General features: G+C 52.0%; 1 protein-coding gene, 1 long non-coding RNA gene and 1 pseudogene across 5 annotated transcripts in view; 2 read left to right on the forward strand and 1 right to left on the reverse strand.

The window, feature by feature from the left end:
• The window catches only part of LOC132660981 (uncharacterized), a 292,245-nt gene that overhangs the window by 247,148 nt on the left and 28,153 nt on the right, over nucleotides 1–16,944 (reverse strand). The gene's annotated exons all lie outside the window — the stretch shown is intronic.
• LOC132662602 (U6 spliceosomal RNA) lies at nucleotides 71–184 on the forward strand (annotated as a pseudogene).
• On the forward strand, nucleotides 9,582–14,513 carry THY1 (Thy-1 cell surface antigen). Of its 3 annotated transcripts, none has more exons than XM_060605028.3 (4): nucleotides 9,582–9,708; nucleotides 11,711–11,771; nucleotides 12,264–12,599; nucleotides 13,162–14,513. In XM_060605028.3, exons 2-4 carry the CDS (start codon nucleotides 11,735–11,737, stop codon nucleotides 13,272–13,274), a joined length of 486 nt encoding a protein of 161 aa, XP_060461011.1. In that variant the 5' UTR covers nucleotides 9,582–9,708; nucleotides 11,711–11,734; the 3' UTR covers nucleotides 13,275–14,513. The 3 variants fall into 3 exon arrangements, with proteins under 3 accessions (XP_060461011.1, XP_060461012.1, XP_060461013.1); XM_060605029.3 differs by having other exon boundaries at nucleotides 9,653–9,779; XM_060605030.3 differs by lacking the exon at nucleotides 9,582–9,708 and adding an exon at nucleotides 9,823–9,905.

The following is a 16,944-nucleotide window of genomic DNA, read 5'->3' on the forward strand; positions in this document are numbered from 1 at the left end:
AAGAATTAATATTGTGAAAATGTTCATACGACCCAAAGCAATTTACAGATTCAACGTGATCTCTATCAGCGTTTGCTTCGGCAGCACATATGCTAAAACTGGAACAATACAGAGAAAATTAGCATGGTCCCTGTGCAAGAATGACGTGCAATGCAATGCCTATCAAAACACCAGCAGTATTTTTCACAGAACTAGAACAAAAAACTCCTAAAATTTGTACAGAACCACAAAAGACCCTTGAGTGGCCAAAGCAATATTGAGGAAGAAAGAACAAAGCTGGAGACATCACAATCTCAGATTTCAAACTTTATTACAAAGCTTTAGAAACCCAAACAGTACAGTACTGGCAGAAAAACAGATACATCAAAATGAAACGGCAACCTACTGAACGGGAGACATATTTGCAAATGATATATCTGATAAGGAGTTAATATCTAAAACATATAAAGAATTCATACAACTCACCTCCAAAAACAAACAAAAACAATGTTATTTTAAAAATGGGCAGAGGGGCACCTGGGTGGCTCAGTCGGTTAAGCATCTGACTTGGGCTCAGGTCATGATCTCGCAGTTTGTGAGTTCAAGCCCCACATCGGGCTCTGTGCTGACAGCTCCAAGCCTGGAGCCTGCTCCGGATTCTGTGTCTCCCTCTCTGTCTGCCCCTCCCCTGCTTGCTCGTGCTCTCTCTCTCTCTCTCTCTCTCAAAAATAAATAAGCATTAAATTTTTTTTAAATAAATAAAAAATGGGCAGAGAACCTGAACATTTTTCCAAACAAGATACGTGATGGCCAAAAGACATACGAAAAAGACGTTCAACATCACTAACCATCAGGGAAATGCAAATCAAAACCACAATGAGATCACCCCACACCAGTCAGCAATGGCTAGATCAAAAAGACAAGAAATAACAAGTGTTGGTGAGCATGTGGAGAAAAGGGAGGCCTTGCGTGCTGTTGGTGGAAATGTAAATTGGTGCAGCCACTATGGGAAATAGTATAGGGGATTCCTCAAAAACAGAACTACCATATGATCCAGCAATGCCATTTCTGGGTATTCACCCAAAGAAAATGAAAACACCAACGTGAAAAAATGTATGTACCCCTCTGCTTAATGCAGCTTTACAACAGCCAAGATCTGGAAGCAATCTGTGTGCTCATTGATAGATCCTTGGATGACGATGTGGCATATATTCACAATGGAATATTACTCAGCCACAAAATAGAATGAAACATGGATGGCATTATGCTAAGTGAAATGAGTCAGACAGAGAAAGACACATGTATGATTTCATCTACATGTGGAATCTAAAAAAACAAACAAACAAAAAAACCAGAAACAGACTTAAAAATACAGAGAACAAATTGGTGGCTGCCAGAGGAGAGGGGGGTAAGGAAATGGGCAAAATAAGCGAAGGGGATTAAGAGATACAAACTTCCAATTGTAAGATAAATAAATTACATGGATGAAAAGTGCAGCATAGGGAATATAGTCAACAATATGGTTAATACCTTCATATGGTGACAGAGGATAACTACACTCACTATGGTGAGCATTTCTTAATGTGATTGTCGGATCACTGTCATACACCTGAAATTAGTATTATACTCTACGTTAACTAACGAATTTAAATGAAAACTTAAAAAATATATATTGTTTGGGGGCGCCTGGGTGGCTCAGTCGGTTAAGCGTCTGACTTCAGCTCGGGTCATGATCTTCACAGTTTGTGAGTTCAAGCCCCGCGTCGGGCTCTGTGCTGACAGCTCAGAGCCTGGAGCTTGCCTCAGATTCTGTGTCTCCCTCTCTCTCTGCCCCTCCCTGAATTGTGCTCTGTCTCTGTCTCTCAAAAATAAATTTAGAAAACATGACCAAAAAATATATATTGTATGTCAACTATACTTCAAATACATACATACATATATACATACATACATACAATTGAGAAGCGACTTTGTGCTGGGACCTGGAGGTCCCAAAGATATAGCAGTAAACAAGACAGACACTGACCCTGACCTCAAGGCAGTGTCTATCATACCACCTTGTTTCCCAGGGTGTCCTCCTAACACTGCTCTGAACATAGTAAAAGAGTAAAAAACCACCTGGCCAGGAGAGGGTCTACATGGCCCTCTGTTCATCCCATATTCTGTCCCTAGAGTAATTTTTCTAAAGAAGGCATCTATCTGTACCCTTCTGTAGACCACTGTTGACTCCCCATCACCCATGCCCAAAGAGACAAGGGCTTCCTCGGCTGGCTCTTCCCCATTTCTCCAATGTTCCCTCTCAACGTGCACTGTCTCAGACAACCCCAAACTGCCTGCATTTTCGCATACCCACTTTGCTTTGCTTTGTCTCTATGCCTTTGCTCGTACCATCCCCTCTGTCTTAATGCCCTTCCTTCTCTTCATCTGGTTCATTTGTTATCTATTGCTGTATATCAAACCACTCAGACTAGTAACTAAAGGCAACCACTATTCTGTGAATCATCAGTTTGGTTACAGATCAGCTGGAACAGTGCGTAGATATGCTCCAAACTGAGTTGGCTGGGCTCACCCATGCACTATGGTCAGCTGACAGGTGTACTGGGGCTGGATGCTCCAAGAGGAACTCACACAGTGTCTAGTCATTGGGTGAGGCTGCCAGCTGGAGCATCTCAATTCAGGCTTCTCCCCTTGGCTAGTCTGGGTTCCTCATGTGGCAGTTGGGTTCTCCAAGAAGCAAGCCCTAATGAGCAAGCACTTAGGAAGTCTCTGCCTGCATCACATTTGCTGAAGTTCCATTGACCAAAGCATGTCATAGAGCTGAGCCCAGAATCAATGTGGAAGAGGTGTGACTCACTGGGGGGACATTAACAGAGCAACCTACCAGTCCGCCCTCTACCCCTACCAATGCACAGCCTCCCCACATGTGAGATATACTCATCCTTCCCAAAACACCCAAAATAGTATTCAATCATGACACCAGGCTCAAAGTCTATGATCTCACAATGTGAAGCAAGTCTGGATGTAGCTGAGCCTCCTGGGGTACAACTCCTCAGGTGTGGCTCCTCTTGATTCACAGACCTGTGAACTAGCAAGACAAGACATCTGCCCTCCATGTGCCCAACACACAACTGTGAAGCAGGCATAGAATAGCCTCAATAGATATTCCCATTAAAAGAGAAATGGGAGGCACATAGCAATCACTGATTCAAAGCAATTCTGAAATCCAGCCAGGTTCTGTTATCAGGACCCCCCTCCTTTGGAAGCAGGGATGTTACTTGAATAAAGTCCAGTTCTCCTTGGCTTCTAGTTATACCCGCTTGGCTCCTGGATCTACCCTCTGAGAGGATTTTCTTTTCCATAAGAAAAATCCCTTGTGACTATTGGCCAGCTTACTGCCCATAGAAAGTTGGGGGCCCAAAGTCCTCCTTTCCGTTTTTTAACTATTTCCGTTCATGTTAGCCCAAACTAATAGAGTTTCTTCCAAAACAGTACTCTTCAAAACTTTATGGATTTTCTATGAGTATTATTGGGTTCACTTCTTGCACCAAAAGCCACATACATAGTTACTTTCAAGAAGACTCTACTTCAGCTATGGAACAACATCTTTAATATTCTTAGGAACCCTTTTGTTTAACTGAGAAGGCCTACTAGACACCACCTTAAATCCTCTTGGGGTGTTAACAGAGGTTCTACGATCATACCCTTGATTTCATCTTTATCTTTAGGCCAATTCTTACTTTGGGAATCTGTCGCCTGCTGGAGAGACTGAAAATGAGAACTACTTTTCTTTTCCAACCCAGCAAACTGGACAGATCCTTGTTTAGCTGATCTCTCCCTTATAACACCTGACATGCCAGCTGGAAGCACCTGGATGGCACTTTTAACATTCCATCTCCATATCTCTTAAGCCAAACCCACAAATTCATTAGGCACACTTTCTGCCAGTGGCCACAGCACTATAGAACACTGGTCACCCTTGGTCCAAGCGGTTTCCAGCTCCCTTGCCAGTACATTCACAATTCTTATTGCCTGTCCTTCAAGCCTTCACCCATCTCCCTGTTCCAAATGCCATCTGTTCAGTGTTTTAAGATAGCATCACACTTCTGGGCACCCATATATGTATCAGATGTCTATCATTACATGACAAACCACCTAAAACAATAGCTTAACACAACCACTATTTTGTTAAACTCATGAATTCCGTGGTTAGGGATTCAGACTTGTCTCTGTCCCACAACATCTGGGGCCTCTACTTGAAAATCTGAGCAGCTGGGTGGACAACTCAAACAGCTTTGGGGCTGAGATTATCTGGACGCTTCTTTATTTACATGTCTGGAGTCTGGGCTGAAATGACTCTGAAAGCTAAATTCACCCAGGACTGCCTACCAAAGTGTCTACACAATGCCTCCCCATGTGACAAGGGCTTCCTTACAGCATGGCCTCAGGATACTCAGACATTTTATACCGAGGCCCTAAAAGTGAGTATTCTAGCAAACAAAGTAAAAGCTATAAGGTCTTTTAAGATGTAAATTCAAAAGTCTTTTAGCATCACTTCTGCCATATTCTATTGGCTAAAGCAGTTACATCCCCATTAAGATTCAAGAGGGGGAGACACAGACTTTACTTCTTGATGAAGCAATATCAGAATTTGTATCCAGGTTTTAGAACCAGCTTAGTAGGCTTATCTGGGATGCTTTATTTCTGTTCTATGTGGCATCAGTAGGAATTACACATGCTTGTGTGATCGCACATGCTTTTATGACCATGTGGCAGTCAACTGGGGGCTACTGAGGCACCTCGGTTCTCCACACGGCTAGCTCCAACTTCCTCACATGGCAACTGAATTCCAAGAAGGCAAGTCTGAACATACAAGCACTTACCAAGCTTCTGTTTGCATCTCATTTGCTGATGGCCCATTGGCCAAAACAAGGCACATGGCCAAGCCCAGAACAAATGTGGAAGGGAATCACACAAAGGGCATGGGTACCAGGACGCATGATTCACTGGAGACTGTTAATGTAACAACCCACCACACCTGGGCAACTCCCATTCACCCTTAAAGACTCAATTCATGTTTCTCCTCCAAGAAAGCCTCTCTAACAGACTGGGTGGTCACTTGCCCCTCCTTTGGGGTCCCACAATACTCTGTGCACATCTCTACCTTTGCCTTTACCCTACTGTTTTCTAATTATCTCTATACCATTTCTGTCTCCCCCATTGGACAGCCCTTTGAAGGCAGAGATTGTGCTCTGTTGATCTTTGTAATTCCAGGGTCTAGCCCCATGCCTAGAACAGTGTGCCCAGAATAATGTTATTTAATCATACATCCATGAATAAAAGTCTTTTTTTTTATTTTTTTTTTTTGATGTTTATTCATTTTTGAAAGACAGAGAGAGACACGTGCAAGCAAGGGAGGGGCAGATAGAGAGGGAGACACAGAAGCCGAAGCAGGCTCCAGGCTCCGAGCTGTCAGCCCAGAGCCCGACACGGGGCTCAAACCCACAAACCGTGAGATCATGACCTGAGCCGAAGTCAGACTCAACCGACTGAGCCACCCAGGTGCCCCAAAGATTTTTAAATAAATGTTGAAAATTATACCTCCATGGTGCTTTGTCCTCTTGCCCTCTTCCCTGTGTTCTAAGAGCTAACTTTCATTTTTTGTCATACTCTCCAACCAAACATGAACTTCAGAAAGTGACCTCACTTGGAGAGTTCACCTCAACTAGAGATTAGGAGAGGCCGCGCAGAGTAGAGCACTTATCCCAAGATGTTTGAATTTCGGAGACCAGTCATGGTTCCAAAGAAATTTGCAGATCAACACAAAGTTACCAAATTTCCCTTCTTGCCTTTGGGCATTAAAAACACACATGCCACCCACCGCCATCACTCCAAAGAAGCAGAAAGGCATAACCTTAGAAGGAAAGCGTAGGCCTTCCCAAGGAAGGGCAATTATGTGTGATAAGACCTCAAGTAGCCCCAAATTGGGACTCAACAGTATGTGCTGTCTTGACATCTGATAAAATTTGGAGCATCTAGCTAGCCACAAGTCCTTCTTCCAGCTTGGCTCCTGCTAAGTAGTTCCCCTAGCCAATCGACCCTCTTTATCATGGGGACTAGGCATGGTTCCTGATTGTCCCTAAGCAGCGGGCTTCAGTTCCATGCCGGCCCACAGAATTAGTCAACAAGCCAACCAAATCCTCCGGCTGGAAACGGGCATCCCACCGTTTAGCCAACAAAGCCTGCCTCCCACTGCTCCTGGCTGTTCACTCCGCTGTGCAACTCCTGTGCGCAGGGTCCTCCTCTGGGCTGTGAGCATACATGACCAATAACCTACTGTCGATCTCACCTGTCTGGTGTCAGGTGCCATGCGTTCAGCCATCTCTGGAACCCAAGGGTGAAAATCCCTCCCTCATCAACACGGTGAGGAGGCGGTGATCAGAACAAGGTGGCAACCTGATGGCTATGTTAGAGCGTCCCACACTGTCCTCGTTTTTCTTATTTCACCATGGACCAGAGAAATCAGTCTAGTAGAAGTCTGAAGTCCCACCCCAGGGCCAGTGGAGACCACTGTATGTGGAGTCAGGAGATCTAGGATACAACTAGTCCTGGTAGTGCTCCAAAGTATTTGTCGGTCCTTTGACAAATCATTATCCTCTTGGACCTGTTTCCAGCTATAAAATGATAGAACAGCTTCTGTCACCTGTGTGATTCTATAAACCCGATCTGATGAAATCGGTGAAGAAGAAGAGTGAATGGCTGGGAGTCCTATGGTCACCCTAAAGGAATATGCATTTTTAGAGGAGTTTTCACCCCGCGTGTCTCTAGCTAGAGCAACCGGAGATGATGCGAAAGTCAGTTCTAAGGACCCAATAGGGCAGCCACAGGCTGTCAGGAAATCTTGCTTTGGGTGGATTCCTCTAAACCCTTCCTGCTTTCAGCACCCTGATCCTGTCCCATTAGCAAATAGGAGGACCTCTTTTTTTCTTTTTAAGTTTATTTATTTTATAATCTTTTTTAAATGTTTATTTTGAGAGAGAAACCACACACATGTGAGTGGGGGAGGGACACAGAGAGAGAGACAGAGAGAGAATCTCAAGCAGGCTCTGCATTGCCAGTGCAGAGCCCAACGCGGGGCTCGATCCCACGAACCATGAGAGCGTGACCTGAGCCAAAATAAGAGTCGGATGCTTAAACAACTGAACCACCCGAGTACCCAGCAAGTGGGAGTTTTTAAATCTCCCCTTCGCCATCTGGTCCATCCCTGCCCCCAGATTATCTCATGTGAACCATCAATTCCAATCAGCCAGAGATCTTGCTTTAGCAAACACACAACTGCCATACCCTCTGGAGTCCACACTCCCCTCCCCTTCCCGAGGTAAAGTGCTTGGGGACCCAGAAAGGAGGCCAGGTCCTCATAACCTCATCAAAATAGCACAGCAAAGCTTTCCATCCAACAACGCTCAGAGACTCGGCCACAGCGTGGGGAAGAGCATCCAGGGTCTCATCCAGCCAGAGCCCTGATAGCTTCTGTAGTTAAAATGCCTCTGGGTATCCCCATGTTCTGCCAAAAAAGGAACAGTCTCCAGTCCCACCTGTGTGTGTGTGTGTGTGTGTGTGTGTGTGTGTGTGTGTGTACGTGTGTGTGTGTGTGTGTGTGTGTGTGTGTGTGTGTGTGAGAGAGAGAGAGAGAGAGAAGAGGGATAGGCCCCAGCCTAAAGCAACTGTGCTCTGATAGGAAAGGTCCCTGGACTAAGAATCAGAAAGCTGTTAGGCGAAAAAAGAACACAATGCAGGGAGTGACAGGGAGGAGGCCAGCATTTCTGGCATGTAGCAGGAAGATAAATGGACAAGATGAAATGGTGGTGAAGGCTGACAGCCAGGACACCCAGGCCCTTAAAAATTATCCTACAGACAATGAGAAGCCAGACTGCCTGATCTATGAAGAGGGATGATCTTATTAGGCCAGGGTTCTGCAGTTCCCAGACCCTGGGGAGCCTGTGAAAAGTGCAGACACAGGCAGCAGGAATACTGGACTAGGGAGACCCCAGGTGGGCAGGGACGACTGCATTTTTCATAAAATGCCCCCAGAGCTTCTGCTATTTACCACAGTGAATTACCCCCTACACTGGACCATCCTCAAAGCTCCTTGCAGTTGGAAGGTTCCATCATGCTCAGTACTAGGAGGCCACCTAACCTCCCAGGGAGGCAGAGGGAAGTAAATCTCCCACTTGCTAGCCCAGGGATGACTTCCAACAGTGCTACTGCAGTAATGGAAACTGCAGTTAAGGTGCCAGGGCTGACTGCTATGAAGAAATAGGAGAAGGGGCAGGCAGATGGCCGGGAGGCAGGGCCAGCCTACAGGATGTCCCAACCAGAATTCACAAAAAGGCCATGAAGATGCAAATCAAACAAATAAACCTTCATTCAAAAAAATTCACCTCACCTGTGGGTGGGAGCGACAAGTCATTGGCACTGGCCACCAAAAAAAAAAAAAAAGAAAAAAAGATCCGAGGGCTTCTGGTGACTTGAAATTGATTGAGCTAGGGTGGATGCCCCAGGGAATCAAAAGCCTAGTTTCCTCCATTCCTTTCTAGCAGTCCTGTCTTCTCCCCTTCCCCCACAGTTCCACATTGTCTCGTCCCACTGGGCTGAGACACAGCAGCTGAGTGGCTCAGCACTGAGGACCGAGGGTTCCACTCACAGCTCAGGTGGGCTGGTCAGCTCTCCCACTCCACGAAATAGGACTGGGAGTGGGATGGGACGAACCCCACATATCGTTGTGAGGTCAGCACAGCCAGGGATGTCATGTGGCCGGCACAATGTCTGGCAGAAAACAGTACTCCTGCCCCTGTCTGAAGACCAAGCAAGCAGTTACTCACTACGCAGGGGGCGGTGGGGGGCGGGGGATGCCTAGGATCAGGAGGACTATATGAAATCGAGAAGAACCTTCTGGCTATCTGCCCTGGGAGGTGCCAGCCCAGGAGTAGAGGGAGACTGAGTGCCCCAGAGCAGAAAGCCCCCGAAAGGGTTAGGTGTTCTAGGATGGAGGAGGGAGTGGGGCAGGGCTCAGGATCAGGAAGGACCCGCAGGACGCAGTGCCTGCCTTGCTTCTGAAGAGCTGCTCCAATGTGGAAAAACACCCCGCCATCTTCCTTTGGAGAAAGCCTGGAATATTCCAACTCCAAAACTTCTCACTGGAGGCTCCAGGGAGATGGGCTCCAGCCGAGAAGGAAAGGAGGAGGCAGGAGGAGGCGTGGGCACTGACCAAAGGGGCGGGTGGCTGGCCTGCCTCCTCCACCCCTTACCCCTTGGTTTTCCCACAGGCTTCTGAAGCCTCGGTCGGTCGGAAGAAAGGGTTAAAGCCTTAAAAGGGGAGCAATCATTTCGGGGTTCTGGGGAGCGCCTAGTGTTCCTTGCGCTGCCCCACCCTGATCCCCGGGGTCCTGAACCCTCTTGTCCCTGGCCTGGCCTGCCGGCCACAGGGTGAGGTCCCCCTTCTGCGGCAGACGGCCACTCTCTCACATCTATACCAGGCTACCTCCTCCGCCCTCTGCCATCCTTCCTCGCTCCCCCCCACCTCCCCACTCGGGCTCTGATTGGCCGAGTCCCGGGCCCTCCCCGCTCCTCCACTCCCACCCCGGGTGAAAACTGCGGGCGCCGGCAGGGTGCTGCAACTGGAGGCGGCGGTGCGTCCGGGGGAGGCTGCAGCAGCAGAGGACGGGAGCCCAGGTGGGAGCAGGAGCCAGGGCGGCGCCCGGGGCGCTGGGAGAGGCCCTCCCGACCCGAGGCTTCGGGAAAAGGTTCGGGGGCGCCCCGGGGCGGGGAGCTCCGCGGTGCTCGGGGAGGGGTCGGCTTCCCAGGCAGGGGAGAGCGGGACGCAGCTGCTCGCTGCAGGCCAGGGGCCGGGCCGCACCCCGCCTTCTGCGGTAGGAGCTCCCGGGCTCTCACCCGCTGAAGGGGCGGCTGTCTGGGGCTGGGGCGCAGGAGGAGAACCTGGAGGAAGGGCGCCAAGGACAGCCAGCCTTGGGTTCTGCTCTCCACACAGACGTCCCCAAACCGAGCTCGCCAAGGCGTGGGGTGGGGGCGGTGAAATTGCGGCGAGAGGACGGACGACCGCCGGCTGGAGGAAATCTCTGCCCTGCGACCTCGCGGAGGGCTGGGTGCGGGGCGTCAAAGGACCGGGGAACCGCAGTGCTGCGGGCGGGGACTGGAAGGCGGGCGGACGGGGGGGAGGGGAGAACTGAGAAAGGGTGAGAGGGGGAAGGGGGGACCTCAATTGGGAGAGGAGCCCAGTGAAATTCAGAAACGGAATGAGGATGGGGCTAGTCAAACGGCGGCTGGAGAGGGCGGGAGCGCAGAACTTCTCTGGGCTCTGGGCTGCAGGGACACAGAGCAGGGGAAATGAAAACATCTGTGCCTCCCCTACCGCTCGGTAACCACCCCCCTCTGGCTCTCCAGCCCTCCTCCAGCCCCAGCTCCATTTCTTCCCCGCTCTGGCCCTCTAGCCGAGGCTTCCCCTTTCCCTCCTAGATCTCAAGCTCACGTCCCTCCTCCGTAATTCAAATGTCTGAGTCAAAGCCAGATGCCGACCCCCTTTCTTCCCCAAGGCACCTCTCAGTTACAAGTCCGAAGGGGTAGGGACTGCAGGTTCAGGCTTCGCGGGACCTCAGCCTCCCCCAGCCTCAGGGCTGAGCGCCAGGGACCCTGGGATTCGACTGGCGGTGCACCTGGGCACAGGCACCAGGGCAATCGTACCCCCCCCCCCCCATCCCCCGGCACAGGCCACTCCCGTGGCCTCTCCCTGGTGAGCCCTGATGCGGACAGGCCAAGCTATCTGCCCCGTGTGGACGCCGGGATATTGGTCCAGAGTAGGCTTCGGAAAAAGACAAGGCACAGAGCCCAGGCAGGGAGTCTACTGTAGCAGGGCTCAAGAGACATGCCCAGAGGGCTGGACATTTTGGAAACATCCTGCAATCAGAGAACATATGCAATCAGAGAGCACAGTCGCTTTCCCTTACAGACATTCGGGAACACCCTTAGCTGTGTGCCAGGTACAGTCCTATCTGGAAGCACGTTAGCCACACAGTCCTTTCAGAGGAAGGAAATTAATGTTTGTGGGTCACTTACTATGGAGCAGTCCTCAGTGCCAGAGGTTTGTCATCTTTCCTAAACCCACCACCACGCTGTAGGTATCTAAAGCTGATTCTTTCATTCGTTCAGTATCTTTTGAGCATCTGTTATATGCCAGGAACTGTTTGGGCACTGGGGGTTTTCTCCTGAACAAGAAACAGAAAGCCCCTGAATGGGGAGTTTTTGTGGAATGGGTAGAGTTTTAGTGCCGCAAAATAAAAAGAGTTCTGGGGATTGCACCACAATGCGAGTGAACTTAACACTGCTGAACTGGACACTTAAAAATGATTAAGGTGGTAAATGTTGTGATACGTCTACTTTGCCTTCCTGAAGGGAAAAGGAGACGGTAAAAGTCACTTACTCAAAGAGTTCAGCAGACACACACCATTATAGGGTGTGTCCACCCTTCCCCTTGCTTTCCTGGAGGGGGGAAAGCACCTAGTGGCAGTGTCACATTCACTAGTAAGTGGGAGGGGACAACCATGGAGAGCAGCTTCCGTGGCTGCCGGGGCCATCATGGCAGAGGCCCTCCAGCCCGAGCAGCAAGTGTGGGCACACCTACCCCACCTCTTGGCTGATACCCATCCTATCCCACCCCCAGATCGAGGACTGAGCTCTCTGCACCATGAACCCCACCATCGGCATCGCTGTTTTGCTGACAGGTACTGGGCAAGGGGCAGGGCTGGGATTGGGATTCAAAGCACGCTGGCTTCCTTCCCTTCAGAGGAGCGAGCTTCTTCCTGCCAACCTCAGAGGGAGGAGGTGACAAAGGGAGAGAGGGCTCTTTTTCATCCCTAAATCAGCTGAGCAGCCTAGCTGATCTTCTGCCTGCTTGAGGTGGCTTTTGGAAAAGCAGTCCACTGAGTCTGCCCCACACTGAGGTGGAATCTCCAAATGGAAAACAGGAACCTACATCAGCTCCCCAAGATCTCCTGCCCCTGGAACACCCAGGACTAAAGAAGACGAGGGAGGGGGGCTGAGTCTGCAACGGGGAGGTTGAACTGGCCCTCGGGGACCTCTGGGGTGGGGAAGGGTGCCCAAAGAACAGACCCTTGTGCCCTCCCTGGCCAGGCCATTCTCTACTGTTAACGTGGGTGGGAGGCCCCCTGCTCTGCAGGGCCCCCCAACTTGGATGTGGGCACTGTCGGTGCCAGTCTTGCAGGTAGCCCGTGGGCAGAAGGTGACCAGCCTGACAGCCTGCCTGGTGGACCAGAGCCTCCGTCTGGACTGCCGCCACGAGAACTCCACCACCTCCCCCATCCAGTATGAGTTCAGCATAACCCGTGAGAAGAAGAAGCACGTGATCTTTGGCACTATGGGGGTGCCTGAGCACTCATACCGCTCCCGAACCAACTTCACCAGCAAGTACAACATCAAGGTCCTCTACTTATCCGGCTTCACCACCAAGGACGAGGGGATGTACACATGTGAACTCCAGCTCTCTGGCCAGTCTACCACCAGCTCCAGCAAGAATGTCTCTGTGCTCAGAGGTGAGGCGAGCTCCCAACAAGTCCAAGTGAGCTGGGAGAGGGAGGCTAGGGAGGAAAGGGTTGGCTAGGACAGCAAGGCAGTCCCCCTTGACTGGGCCGAAGAGGAGAGGGGCCCCAGAAACCTCTCTCCCCCTACCCCCAACTGCTGCCTGGTGCCCTGGGGAACCACTGCCCTCTGTGTGAATAGGGAGAAAGGCTGAGGGAACGGTGAGACAGGCAGAGTGGTGGAGCGGACACTTCCACTGTGACTGGGCAAATCACTTGGCCTCCCCAGCCCTCCTCTTCCCCACCTAGAAAACAGGGATGACACTAGCTGCCTCACCCATAGTTTTCTTTTGATGATGCTTAATAAAGATCTGATATGATGTTTGTTCAAGAGCTCAGGAACCTGCAAATGGGAAAGACAGGTGGTTCTAGTCGAGCGGACGGGCCCTGGTTCCGGCTAAGACATCCTGACACCAGCCTCCCCAAGGGAACGTGCCCTTCTCAGGGCCTGTGCCTGCCTGAATCCTGGTGCCTCTTCTTTCCTGCCCTACCCCTCCTCCCTCTTCTCTCCCCACAGACAAACTGGTCAAGTGTGAGGGCATAAGCCTGCTGGCCCAGAACACCTCGTGGCTCTTGCTGCTTCTGCTCTCCCTGCCTCTCCTCCAGGCCATGGACTTCATCTCCCTGTGACTGGCTGGGCAGGAAGCCACAAGGCCCAGGCCAGAGACCCTACTTCTCGGAGTTGGCTGACCCCCTACCCTCAATCCCTCACACGCCTTGGGGAGAAATGGGGACCCTACCCCTCACAAGGAATCCCAGTGCCGCATGCCATCGTCTACCCATTCCCCAGCCCCACTGCCGCTCACACCCTCTCCGCACGCCACTGGCTGTCTTGTTTTTTGTTTTGTTTTGTTTTGTTTTAACTCTTTGTTCCAGAGTTGCTTCTGTCTGGTTTATCCTTCCTTTTCTTTAGGAGTTTGTGAAAAGGGAAGCCAGGGTTGGGAATGTGATGGAGAGTGAGGGCATGGGAGGGGTAGAAGGATGGAGGGATGCCAGTCCCTGGGATGGGGGGGGGGGGGGGGGAATCATCCTTGCCCACCAGGACCAGAGGCCCAGGAGAGACCTGGATGAGGAGGAGGATGGGATGCATCTGGGCCTAGCACATCCCCCAGCAGGCAGGGATGGTGCCTGAAGACCCCGGATGTGAGGGCACCACCAAGCATCTGGGGCCCCTCACAAGAGGAGAGAAGGAACATCTCCAGGAGCGGCCTCTGCCACAGCAAGAAGCCGTCCACATACGGGAAGCAGTTCCACATAGGGAACTGCCGAGGTTCCCTAGGGGCCTCAGGCCTGGTGCGGCCCCGTGAAAAAGCAGATTCTGCCTGGGAGCCATCTACTGGCGGGTTGGAGAGGGGGTAGAAGAGAGGGTCCATCAGCCCTCTCTGCCTGATGAAACTAAATCTGAGAGCCTGCTGTCCCTCACCACCTCAAGCAGCAGTTGAGAGGGTGGCAGAGGACAAGCCTCCTCCCAGCCTGGCCCAAGCTCCTAAGAGCTTCCAGAACTCTGGCCCGCAGGCAGTAAGTCAAGCCAGGTAGAGTCCCAGAGCGGAGCAGACTTTGGCCCGCGTTTGGGAGCCTCTTCCTTCCCTCCCCTGACAGTGCCAGCCCCTTCTGGCCGGTGGCCAAGCCTTGAGACGGCCCTCTGCCCCACAGGCCTGTCCTCTCGGGGACCTGGGGGGTAAGGGCATCTGAGGCAGCCCATGGAGTGAGACCCGTGAGCGGGACATACCTCGAGAGATGGCTTTTCCCAACACCCGGCTCCCCAGCCGGCAGCTGTGCCCCGTCCTGTGACTGTGTGTAGTGCCACCACGGCTTATGGTATCTCATTGAGGAAAAAGAAAAGTGTACAATAAAACCAAGCCTCTGGAATCTGTCTTCCAGCCTTTCTCTGCTTTGCTCCCTCCATCTCTCCCCAGGCCCGCTCCCCTAGGAGTCAATGAGTACAATGTGAACGTCAGTGGCCATCCTCGTGCTGGGAGCTACAACAGGATCACGAGGTGGTTCCGGGTTCCCCCAGAGAGCCTTCCCGGCTTTGCCCCGGGAAATCTGGGGGAAGGCGGTGGGGACCATCCAGGGGCTTATTCGTTTCGTATTCCCCACGGTGGAGGCTGATTCTAAGCCTTTACTTAAAGGCCCAGGATCTAAATTCATGCCCCCGGCTCCCACTCTTCCTGACACCTCCTGTCGACGCCTGTGCCTTGCCAGTGGCCCCGTGCAGTGACCGTGCCAAAAGATGGCAAGAGAAGCCCGCGAGTTGGGAGAGGGATCCGCCTGTGTATCACCGACCATGAGGCCCACATCACTCAGCATGGTGCAGCCAGCCTGGGGTCTCCAGAGGACGCCAGTGGACACAGGCGCCTCTTGTTCAGTCCTGCTGGGAGCTTTGAGCGCCACGCCAAGAAAATAAAAAGAGCCTTTGTGGGGGAAGGGAGTTTGAATGCCACCCGTGGGGTGGTAAGAGTTAACATTGGAAGGGCTTTCTGGAAGGAACTGAGGAGCCAGGTGTGAAGCCTCAACTGTGACAACACCGCAAGCCCCTGGCACCTGTGTGAAGCCTCCTATGTGGCCTTTGTCACACCCGGGAGCAGCTCCCCTGGAGTTTAGCAGCCACACTACGCAGAGGGTCCTGGGGAGATGGTGCTGCCCCCTGCAGCCACGCTTGGGGGAGGAGAGCCTGAGGCCTGCAGTGGGTGAGGCTAGCTTAAGAAGCCACAGAGGCCATCAGAGAACCAGGGGCTCTAGGAAGGCAGGAAAAGAGAAGAGAGGAACAGGGGGGCCCAAAAGGGAACCCTACGACTTAAAGCCTGGGCCGTCAGGCCTCACAACGTAAGCCAACCCAGAAAGACCATGCTGTGGGCTGGGGGAGATCTGGGCCCTCAGAGGCAGGCCACAACGGCCATCAGGTCGTCTCTGGGCAAGTCAGAAGGTCTTGAGGACGCTGCGGGACGTCCCCGGTGACATGGCTAATTATAAAGAGGGCGGGGCCTGCCCTGGTTCCTGCCCACATGCCCCAGACCCCAGCCCATCAACCTCCTCCCTACTTCTCCTCACCCCTCTCCCATGTCCCCCTCAGCCGTGTCAGTCCCTACCTTGGGATCTGGATTCTTCTTGCTCAACAGCAACAGAAGCTCCTTTCCACACACACCCATTTCTGACTGGATCATCCACTGAGACAGAGGACTAGCTGCACAGGGCACAGTGTAAAGGTCCCTCCAACATCTAGCAACTCCCTCGGGAAGGGCAAGGAGGCCACCATGAGGAGACGCAGGGACTCTCACGGGTCAACCAATAAATCTACACGGCGTCCAGAGTACCTGTGACCCGCATCCTCCAGCCTCCTCAGCGTGACCCCGATCCCCTCCCTGTGTTTGCAGCTTCCGGGCTGCAAAGAGCACGTCTGTCTTTGCATGAGACAGCAGCCATCTCAGGTGAAGGGGAAATGTTGGAGCTGGAGCCCTTCAGAGTCCTGGAGAAGTGTGGGGGCCATCAGCTCTCTTCCACACAGCCCAGGACAGAGGTGGATTGCCTTCCTGCCCAGGGCTCTTAGCCTCAGGGAGGTTCATGTCCTGTGAAGACTCACAGGAGGCATCCGTGCCTGGCACAGGAACACCTGGAGCCAGGGGAAGGTATGGGAAGTGGACACATGGTGTAGGGGGCAACGTGGGACCACAGGAGGGTTCCAGGGAGGCCAGGCTCGGCTCCACACCCAGAAGGGGCCCTGGATGGCTGGAGCTGCCCAGCAGCAGAGGTGGGAAGTGCCCAGCAGTGGGCTTGGTCAGTGGAGGTCACCTGCCCAGTCTGCAGTAAAGCAGTTTCCTGAATTAGGTCAGAACCTGGACTCGATGACCCTGGTCACTTCACTCTTTAATGCCTCACTTCTCTAATATTCAAAATAAGATGGTTCGGCCGGAATCATTTATTTGTAGAACAAACATTAAGGACCTGGCCCTGTGCCTAAAAGACACAGCCCCTGACTGAGGGAATCTGCAGTCCAGGAAGAAGAAATTGATCTCAGCGCAGTGATCAGTGCCATGAGGCAGGGAAGCTGTGGCAGACACTGCTGGGTATTCCCCCTCCTTTCTCAGCAGTGGGACCCACAAGTTAGAAATGGAACATGTGGTCCAGAGTGAAGACTGCATTTCCCAGCTCCCTTGCAGCAAGATGTGCCTACGCGGCTAAGTTCTTTCCGATGGGACGTGAGGGCAAAATGACGTGTGCTTCCTATGAAGTGCTCTTAAAGGAAAAACACATGCCTTTCTGCCCCATTTACCTTTATGCTGGCTGGAATGTGGACGTGATG

Source organism: Panthera onca, chromosome D1 (genome assembly GCF_046562875.1).
Source record: "Panthera onca isolate mPanOnc1 chromosome D1, mPanOnc1 haplotype 2, whole genome shotgun sequence".
Classification (NCBI taxonomy): Eukaryota; Metazoa; Chordata; class Mammalia; order Carnivora; family Felidae; genus Panthera; species Panthera onca.